Consider the following 10,014-nt stretch of genomic DNA (forward strand, 5'->3'; position numbering starts at 1 on the left):
CAGGAGCGCCCTCTAGCGTCTGCGCATGCTCACTGCTCCCGACTGCAAAGTCCTCCAAAGGGACCTTCTAGGCTGCGTGCCGGTCGCCCCCGCTCGGGTCCGCCCGCCCGCAGCGTCTCGTTGGTGCTGCCGGTGACCTCCGACCCCGCGGCCGCGGGGCGGGGCGGGGCGGGGAGGCCTTAGCTCTGGGCGGGCGGCGGCTGCTGCAGCGGGACCCGGGAGCGGGGCCCGGCGCCGCCCGGGCCGCGGGGCGATGTGAGTCGGGGCGCGGCGGGGCGGGGACGAGGCGGCTTCACCGAGGCCGCGTCGCGCCGCGCCGCAGTCTCCACTCCCTCCCTAGGAAGCCCCGGGCAGGCGGGCGGCGGAGCACCGGGGCTGGGGGCGGGGATCCGGGGAGAGCGCGCACCCAGACCTCTTCATTCCTTACGGGCGTCTAGAAATTCCCCTGACAGTCCTGCAGACTCTGGCTCCCCTAACCCACCTCTACCCTTTCCGCCCTGGACACACCATCGCATCTCCTGGAGCCCTCAGAACCCCCTCACTCGCTCAGCAAATCTGCTATGCGCACGGACCCAACATTTCTCTTGGATGCCCCCAAATGCTTCCACTGCCCGGAAATTCCTAGGATCCCTCATATCCGTATTCTCCTTGCACTATCCAAAATGCCCACATCCAAAATTCTTGCTCATGTTTCCCCAAACGTCCTCATACGTTTTCAGCCCCCACACCCCATCTAACTCCTGCCCCTGATCATACCTATCCAAGACCAGAGGCCTCTCGCCATTTCCACTCAATGCAGTCCTTCCTCAGTGAGCTATGTGGTCCATCCTGATATCTTAAGGAGAAGAGATGGTGATAGGGAAGTGCAACCCCTCCCCCATCTTGCACCCTAGAGTTCTTGGTGCCCCCACCCTCCCCCCACCCCGTCTGTGGCTCAAGCCCCAGTATTTTCCCAGCAACCTGTCTTTAGTCCTTGCACACCTCCCTGAGCCTGCTTCTTCCTTCCAGAAAATAAGCCAGACCAAGGGGATGGGGTCCTTTTACCTGGAAGTTGTCCAAGGTTGCAGGGTGCAAGGGGCCCTGGGAAGTATTGTTTCTCCAGAGCAGGAATGTGGAATGTCCAGGGGTCTGCAGGGTCCTGGCTTGTTGACGTGTTTACCTTGGGCTCAGAGGCCCTGAAATTTTGGCTTACTGTTAACATTTATGTTGAAATTAGACCTTTCAGAGCTTGGGGAGCAGAAAATCTATCAAGCTTCCAAATGCGAAATTGAAGCAGCCTGTCTTGGAAGAGGAACATGTCAATTTTAGTGATGTTTGTCTTACATTTTTGCCTTACAAGTTATTTAAGCTAGAAGCTCCCCAGTTTATAGATGGTTTCCCCAAAAACTAAGACCTTAGGTGGGAGTTGGGGGGTTGACTTAAGTCTCCCAGATACTTAGTAGCAACAAAACTGACCGGAATATTGGTTTCCTGAATCTTAAACCAGTGCTCTCTCTACTATATCACAGTGTCCTTTTGAGAAAGCTCTTTGTAGAGTTAAAGTTCTCTGCAAAGGTAAGGTGATGGTTTTGATGTTTGTTGTAACAGGACTCAGAGGGAGACACCTAAAGTGACTTAAAAGGCCTTGGCCAGGCGTGGTGGCTCACACCTGTAATCCCAGCACTTTGGGAGGCTGTGGCGGGTGGATCACAAGGTCAGGAGATCAAGACCATCCTGGCTAAGATGGGGAAACCCTGTCTCTACTAAAAAAAAAAACAAAAAAATTAGCCGGGCGTGGTGGCGGACGCCTGTAGTCCCAGCTACTGGGGAGGCTGAGGCAGGAGAATGGCGTGAACCCAGGAGGCAGAGCTTGCAGTGAGCTGCGATCGCGCCACTGCACTCCAGCCTGGGTGACAGAGTGAGACTCCGTCTCAAAAAAAAAAAAAAAGAAAGGCTTTGGGTTGTCTTAGACTTCAAACTCATTGATGCTCTGGGAGTCTGTCCCTCTCAGGGCCCATGGGGCTTGGAATTTGTGCTCTCTTTGCCCTTGATTTTACTTTCTTCATTGGTGTTTTTGTCCCATTAGGGCTGAAACACATATCCAGGTGGGATGGACTGCCAGGTCAGTTTAATTAACAGTTGGGGGTGAAGATAGAAGGTTTTATTAATCAGTGTCTCTGTTTCCTATGCTAGGTGAGCCCCAGGTGTATCCCAGAGGGATCCAGGTGACTTCTCTGCAGACTGTTTGCCATGACAGCCCAGCAAGGACAGGGGGAATAAAGTGGGAACCCTTCCCCATGCCCTTCCCAATGGCCTGGGTGAGGTAAGAGCTGTGTATAGGAGTCAGTTTTATGGCGTTTCCCAAGTTGGGAGGAACAGAGGATACAGGTCACCTGGTTATTCAAAGCTTTACCATTCAGCAGGAGTTCTAGAAGGATAGCCAATCCTACAGACTCATTTCTTGTGACAAGTTGCAACCCCTTAAAACTTCTGCTTGGTATTGGTCCATGCGTTTCTTGTTCCCTTAGGTCATTCAGGCCTGGGTGGTGTCCTCTTCATTCTAGGCACAGCCCTGACTGTTGTGACATATCATCCAAGTACCAGAATCCTGGAGGGAAGAGCCAAATAGTAACGCCTCTGGTCTCCCCTTCAGACAAAGGGAAGCAAACCCAGCATTTTGTGTGTGTGAAGAAATATCCAATTCAGGTTATTAAAATTGTGCACAGTTTTAAATGTTCAGTCTTCCGAATGTATCTTTTTGATCACAATGTAACAACTCATTTGAAGAGGATATCAAAAAGATAAATTTGCGCTGGATGTTGGGATGGTAGTAAGGGAGAAGAGAGAACTTGGATGAAGTGGAATGGATGAGCTAAAAAGGGAGGAAAAAAGAGACAGGTACAGGCCAAAGTGTCTGATACCCCCCAAGTGACAATTTCTTTGCTGAATCCAAATAAGGGCCTTGGGTTGGCACCCACCTCCATCTGCTGTAGATCACTTCTCCTGGGCCCCTACTTTTCTTCCTGCCTATGTCCTTCCCTTGTCATTACATGGGTCAGAATCCTACATACTTCTCAAGGTCCAGATCGAAGGTTACCTCTGAGAAGCTCTCTCCAGCCCCCCATCAGCATTCATCCTTAACACATTGTAACTTGAGTTAAGGTTTATCAAATGTGTGTCTGGCCTGGATTGAGAATGTGAAGTCTTTGAGGGAGGGTCTGTATCACACAGTCTCTTGCAAAGAGTAGGTGATCACAATGAGTGCTTCTTCCTGAGTTCCCCAGAGCAGGGTTTTTTGAAGCTGAAGTTGGTGACCTGCATATCCTGTATGTTTTTCCTAGGGCAGGCTGGCTGCTCTGACACCATGGGGAGCTGCTGCAGCTGCCTGAACAGAGACAGCGTTCCGGACAACCACCCCACCAAGTTCAAGGTACCCAGAGCCCTCTCCTCTCCTGCGTTCCCAACATGGCCTCTTGGGCTCAGACACAACTTAATGGAGTTGTCTCCGCTTCTCTAACAGCAAATCAAATGCCAGGCTGAGTTGTAGGCTTATGGAGACTTCTCGAGCTCACACCCTCTCAAGTAGCCTGAGGAAAAGAGGCCCAGACTACTGCTGTTTTCATGGCTCTTGATATTACCAAGAATGAAAAAATGCCATAATGATGCTTTTGGAACTGTTGTCAGTGTGTTTTTATACCTTTATATATCCCCCCCCTTTTGTTTTAGAGAAAACAAAATTCTGTATTTGTGAGTTAATATATGTAAAGTATTTAAAATAGTGCTTAGTGGCCAGGCACAGTGGCTCACGCCTGTAATCCCAGCACTTTTGGAGGCCAAGGCGGGCGGATCACCTGAGGATCAGGAGTTAGAGACTAGACTGGCCAACATGGCGAAACCCCATCTCTACTAAAAATACAGAAATTAGCCAGGTATGGTGACACACGCCTGTAATCCCAGCTACTTGGGAGGCTGAGGCAGGAGAATCATTTGAACCCAGGAGTTGGAGGTTGCAGTGGGCCGAGATCCCACCAGTGCACTTCAGCCTGGGCGACAGAGTGAGATGCCATCTCAAATAATAATAATAAATAAATAAATAAATAAAATTAAATAGTGCTTAGCACACAGTAAGTACAACATCAGTGTTTGCTGTTTGCTGTGGGAAGCTGAGGGCAGACCCAAGTCCACCTGTGCGCTCCCCTGCCCCACCTCTCTGTAGAGGGAGCCTCCTTCCTCCTCATTCTGGGGCATCTTGAAGCACATGTTTCTCCAGCCCACCAGAAGAGGGAGCCCTCAGCAAGGGCACACAGCTGGGGACAGGGTAGAGGAGATATGTATTGGTTCTGCCTTGGGCTTGACTTTCCTAGGTCAGGGTGTCCCAGTCTCAAGATTTTGAATTTACAATTGAACTCCTTCCCCATTAACACCTGGCCCTTGGATACTAAGCCATGGGCTGTCTGGGGGTCATCTAACGTTTGTTATCTAACCGACTGACCTTGGAGGTCAACTACCTACTTCTTCCCTCACTGTCCATATGACAAAACTCAGCCCCAGAGAAGTGGGATTTGCCCAGTGAACTGCTGTGGGTCCATGAAACTGCTTCATATAGTTATGTAGCATTCAGTAGAGTCTGTAATAGTCAGATGTGACCTTTGGTTCCCCACCTCTTGTCCTGCATCAGATTGTCTCCCAGTGGCTCAGGGACCCATGCGAACACTTGTTGGACTCACTCGTTGACCCTTCTGTCCTCTCCCCTCCAGGTGACAAATGTGGATGACGAGGGGGTAGAGCTGGGCTCTGGGGTGATGGAGCTGACGCAGAGTGAGCTGGTGCTGCACCTGCATCGGCGTGAGGCCGTCCGCTGGCCCTACCTCTGCCTGCGGCGCTATGGCTATGACTCCAACCTCTTCTCCTTTGAGAGTGGCCGCCGATGTCAGACAGGTCAGGGTGAGTACCAGGCCCTGCTCCACCGTGGGATAGGGGCTTATGCAGGACTCTAGGGTTCCTAATGTACAGATTAGCTCTTAAGAGGTTAATGTTGTCCCCATCACCTGTGGGCAGTAGAGTGTGATGTATTCTCCCTGCAGTCAGAGGTCAGGGGTGGTAGGTTATTCCATGAGATCAAGGCTAGAGCCAGCCACGGCTCTCTGAAGGAGTGGCATGGTCTGGGTTTATCTCTTAGGATTCAGACTTAAGCTGTGCAAAAGGAATACTGTATGGGATTGTGTTCAGTGCAGTTTGGGATTATGACTATGCAGAGGTGGAATGAAGAAGCTTCTCTGATGAGGCTGCCAACAAAATAGCCTCTGAGGTCATGTTTGCTGGAGGAGACAGCCCTCCATACATCTTACCCTTGGAGTTCATGAGGCAGAGGCATGGGCGCTGGGTCAGCAGGCAGAGTGGGCAGAGATATCCGTGCTTCTAGTGATGTTTGATCTACACTTGGGTTCCCAGGGGGGCTACCCCTGGCCCCAGCACAGGGTTCCCTGCAACTCCAGGCTTTCCCAGTCTTTTGTATTTCTCGTCGTATTTTGCCAGAGTAGTTCTTTTTCTTCACTATTTCCTCCCCATCCTATTTGTGCAAACCACAGTTATCCCATTCCACAGCCTAATTGTGTCTTACTTGTGGGTATATGCACAGGCACACCCCAAGTAGCCTCCCCTAGGTCCCAGGTCCGCCTGTTACAGAGGGGAGTGTGGGAGTCCAGGCTGGCCCAAGACCCCAAGGGCATCTTTGAGTCCCCTGATTCACAAACACTCAGCCCAGTCCTGCTGTTCCTGGGACCTTGAGTTGCAGTGTTGCAGTTTGAAGGGCTGTAAGGCTGGCTGCATTGAGGAGCCATGTGATTGCCTTGCCATATTTGCCTTTAGCTAGTCTGCCCATCATTTCTTTCTTCCCACACCAGAGTTTAATGTATGAGGTCAGGGACCTGTATACAGTAGGCATTCGCTTTCTGGCCACGCACTGGGCTAATAAGTGAATAAGCAGGGAACAGAGTAGACCCTCTTGTCATCAGTGATCTGAGGACTGGTGCTCTGGATGGAGCTTTTTTTCCTAGGAAGCAGGGGGTGTTAGGCAGAGGAAGATGGGGGCAGCATGTGACGTAGAATGTTCACTCACCTGGCCGGGTGCAGTGGCTCATGCCTGTAATCCCAGTACTTTGGGAGGCCAAGGTGGATGGATCACGAGGTCAGGAGATTGAGACTATCCTGGCTAACACGGTGAAATCCCGTCTCTGCTAAAAATACAAAAAATTAGCCGGGTGTGGTGGCGGGCGCTTGTAGTCCCAGCTACTCGGGAGGCTGAGGCAGGAGAATGGCGTGAACCCAGAAAGCGGAGCTTGCAGTGAGCCGAGATCACGCCACTGCACTCCAGCTTGGGCGACAGGGTACCCTGGTACCCAAGGTACCCTGCCCCACCACGCCCACACCACATTAAACACTCCAGCTATATTCCTCTGAGGTGAAATCATTTTCATAAGGATGTGTGAGTTCAGGTATCACAAGAAGAGAATCAAAATCAAGGTGGAGGCCGGGCATGATGGTTCATGCCTGTAATCCCAGCACTTTGGGAGGCCGCAGCAGGCGAATTACCTGAAGTCAGGAGTTTGAGACCAGGCTGACCAACATGGTGAAACCCCATCTCAACTAAAAATACAAAACATTAGCTGGGCATAGTGTAGGACACCTGTAATCCCAGCTAATTGGGAGGCTGAGGTAGGAGAATCTCTTGAACCTGGGAGGTGGAGGTTGCAGTGAGCTGAGATCGTACCATTCTACTCCACCCTGGGCAACAAGAGTGAAACTCCGTCTCAAAAAAGAAAAGAAAAAGGATGCTCGGGATGAGAAGAGGCTCTCCTGCCCCGCAGGACTGGGACTGGAGTTCAAGGACATTTCCTGCACATTATGCATCTGTTGAGCTCCTCTGGTCCTACCCTATTGGGCCCAGGGTCATTTCTTCCTCTCCTTCTCCAGGAATATTTGCATTTAAGTGTTCCCGGGCTGAGGAAATCTTCAACCTCCTTCAGGATCTGATGCAGTGCAACAGCATCAATGTGATGGAAGAACCTGTCATCATCACCCGCAATAGCCACCCCGCTGAGCTTGACCTCCCTCGAGCCCCCCAGCCACCCAATGGTGAGGAGCCCCCAGTGTATACACACGCACAGGCCCAGGAAGCACAAATCTTGGAGGGATGAGTCAAGCTGGCAGGTTAGGGGAAGGCTGGGTGAGCCAGCCTTCCAGGACAGTTGTCCATGATCAGAACCGTTCTTGAGGATCGATAAATCCTGGGCTGGGCTAGGTGACTCAGGCTGAGGCTGTTGAGTCCTGGGCCTTGTATTGACGGATGATTGGGGAGCAGACAGGAAGACTTCGGGTTTCCGTAGAAACGGCAATCTGGAGTTTTTTTGCTTTCTTCCTCTGTCTATTGGGTCATCCCCATATACTTTCCTTGCTGCTGGTGCAAGCATCTCTGGCCATGACTGTATTCTGGAGAGGGTCCTACAATTTCTGCTTATTCAGTCATTGAATTCAGACCAGGCACCTGCTTGGTGTTCTGAGCTCCCTGGACTGGCCCATGGGGGACAGGAGAAATAGAAGCACAGTCCTTTTTTTGAGGAACTTCCCTGGACCTTACTGGCAGACCTAGAATGAAGCAAAGGGATGATCCAGTGACAACAAGATGTGCTTTATGCATTTTGGGTGAGGCTATAATGGAGACAGTGGTGAGATGCTTCAAGCTGAGCTTGAGGGAAAGGGCAGGGTTTGAAGAGCAGAGGAAAGATGAAGGATAATGGGGGCTGGTAGCTCAGTGGGGTTTAACCACTGTGAGGCCCTGAGAACATCTCTCTTCCACTGGAGGAGTCCCAGAATGCCGCACACACAGCTGCAAGTGGTTGTCAGGTGGCTTAAGTTCCCCTCCCCTGGACTTGTCTCCCCTGTGTCCAGCTCTAGGCTACACTGTCTCCAGCTTTTCCAATGGCTGCCCTGGAGAGGGCCCACGATTCTCAGCTCCCCGGCGGCTCTCAACGAGCAGCCTACGGCACCCCTCGCTTGGGGAAGAGTCCACCCATGCCCTCATTGCTCCTGATGAGCAGGTGAGCAAGCAGCCGGCCAGCCCCTACCCTGTTGGTCTGGGTGGGGATGAGGGATAGGAAATAAGGCCACCTCCTCCCAGTAAGGATCACGGGAAGGGGAAGAACATTGTTAGGGTCCCTTCCTGTCCCTAAAAGGGAGTAGCTTCCTTGGAAGAGTTGGAGGACAAGGAAGAAGAAACTCCAGCTCTTTTTCTGTGTGCTTTTCTTCTCTCATTCTGTCCCTTCTGTTCTCTTTTCTCCCTGCCCTGGGACACTCCTGCCTCACTTGGACTCTCTGTCCCCAGTCCCACACCTATGTCAACACACCGGCCAGTGAAGATGACCACCGCAGGGGCCGCCACTGCCTGCAGCCCCTGCCTGAGGGTCAGGCGCCCTTCCTCTCGCAGGCCCGGGGTCCTGACCAACGGGACCCACAGGTGTTCTTGCAGCCAGGCCAGGTGAAGTTTGTGTTGGGCCCGACCCCTGCTCGGCGGCACATGGTGAAGTGCCAGGGCCTCTGTCCCAGCCTGCATGACCCCCCACACCACAATAATAACAATGAGGCCCCTTCCGAGTGCCCAGCCCAGCCCAAGTGCACCTACGAGAACGTCAGTGGGGGGCTGCGGCGAGGGGCCGGCTGGAGACTGAACCCAGAGGAGCCGGGCTGGAATGGCCTTGCCCACCGCCGGGCCGCCCTGCTGCACTATGAGAACCTGCCCCCGCTGCCCCCTGTGTGGGAGAGCCAAGCCCAGCAGCTGGGAGGGGAGGCTGGGGATGATGGGGACTCAAGGGATGGGCTCACACCCTCTTCCAATGGTTTCCCTGATGGTGAGGAGGACGAGACCCCACTGCAGAAGCCCACCAGCACCCGGGCCGCTATCCGCAGCCATGGCAGCTTTCCTGTGCCACTGACCCGCCGCCGCGGCTCCCCAAGGGTCTTCAACTTTGATTTCCGCCGGCCGGGGCCCGAGCCCCCAAGGCAACTTAACTACATCCAGGTGGAGCTAAAGGGCTGGGGTGGAGACCGCCCTAAGGGGCCCCAGAACCCCTCGAGCCCCCAAGCCCCCATGCCCACCACCCACCCTGCCCGAAGCTCAGACTCCTACGCCGTGATTGACCTCAAAAAGACAGTGGCCATGTCCAACCTGCAAAGAGCTCTGCCCCGAGACGACGGCACCGCCAGGAAAACCCGGCACAACAGCACCGACCTGCCTCTGTAGGGACGTCCCGGTCCTCACCACCCTCTGCCCCACCGTGATCCAGCCTCTGCCTCACACTCCTGTCCTCTGAACCTACCCTCCCCAGGGTTCAGGGTTGCTCTGCAGAAGGCATGGAGGTGGGACCCGATGCTTCCCTGTGCTGGCTGGAGTCCCCAGAGATGTCAGCCTCCGAGTCTCCTGGTCTGTCTCCAGGCTGGGGAGAGAAGGGTGACCAGGCGAGGAGGGAGCCGAGACATCAACTGTGAAGGGTTCCTGTGATTGCGTTTAGCACCCTCCCGTTCTGTCCGTTTGTCTTGTCTGCTGACTGTCCGTGTGTGTTTTTTTTGGTTGGAATTTTGAAACATTTTGTACCTGTTGATTTTATTTATCAGTTTATTTTTCTATTTATTGTTTTAAATGTAATTTAACATATTTATTATTAATATAATTATTTTTAAATTCTGGCCCAGTGGATATCATCTTCTTAGGGAATCTTTTCTGGTGTGGTACTGAGTTGGACACAGGGCAGGCCTAATTGAGGTAAGGGTTTCACTCTGGGGAATTTGGGGCAGTTATGGTTTTTGTGACAAGTCTGTGATTTTTTTTTTTTTTTTTTTTTTTTGAGACGGAGTTTCGCTTTTGTGGCCCAGGCTGGAGTGCAATGGCATGATTTCAGTTCACTGTAACCTCCGCCTCCCGGGTTCAAGCAGTTCTCCTGCCTCAGCCTCCCAAGTAGCTGGGATTACAGGTGTCTGCCACCA

At 52.6% G+C, this 10,014-nt stretch overlaps 1 protein-coding gene across 4 annotated transcripts; it reads left to right on the forward strand.

Annotated features, from left to right (window-relative positions):
- Window positions 1-181: 181 nt before the first annotated feature.
- FRS3 (fibroblast growth factor receptor substrate 3) lies at window positions 182-9,715 on the forward strand. 4 transcript variants are annotated; one of them, XM_015136327.3, is made up of 8 exons: window positions 182-255; window positions 2,173-2,302; window positions 2,544-2,685; window positions 3,321-3,409; window positions 4,737-4,923; window positions 6,952-7,113; window positions 7,927-8,075; window positions 8,360-9,715. In XM_015136327.3, exons 4-8 carry the CDS (start codon window positions 3,344-3,346, stop codon window positions 9,272-9,274), a joined length of 1,479 nt encoding a protein of 492 aa, XP_014991813.3. In that variant the 5' UTR covers window positions 182-255; window positions 2,173-2,302; window positions 2,544-2,685; window positions 3,321-3,343; the 3' UTR covers window positions 9,275-9,715.
- Window positions 9,716-10,014: the final 299 nt, after the last annotated feature.

Source organism: Macaca mulatta, chromosome 4 (assembly GCF_049350105.2).
Source record: "Macaca mulatta isolate MMU2019108-1 chromosome 4, T2T-MMU8v2.0, whole genome shotgun sequence".
In the NCBI taxonomy this organism is placed as follows: domain Eukaryota; kingdom Metazoa; phylum Chordata; class Mammalia; order Primates; family Cercopithecidae; genus Macaca; species Macaca mulatta.

Excerpts from the sequence above, each read along its gene's own strand:
- FRS3 (XM_015136327.3), top strand. The coding sequence starts at position 3,344 with ATGGGGAGCTGCTGCAGCTGCCTGAACAGAGACAGCGTTCCGGACAAC. Across the intron at positions 7,114-7,926 it reads AGCCCCCCAGCCACCCAATG|CTCTAGGCTACACTGTCTCC; the intron begins GTGAGGAGCCCC and ends CCCTGTGTCCAG. Across the intron at positions 8,076-8,359 it reads TCATTGCTCCTGATGAGCAG|TCCCACACCTATGTCAACAC; the intron begins GTGAGCAAGCAG and ends CTCTGTCCCCAG.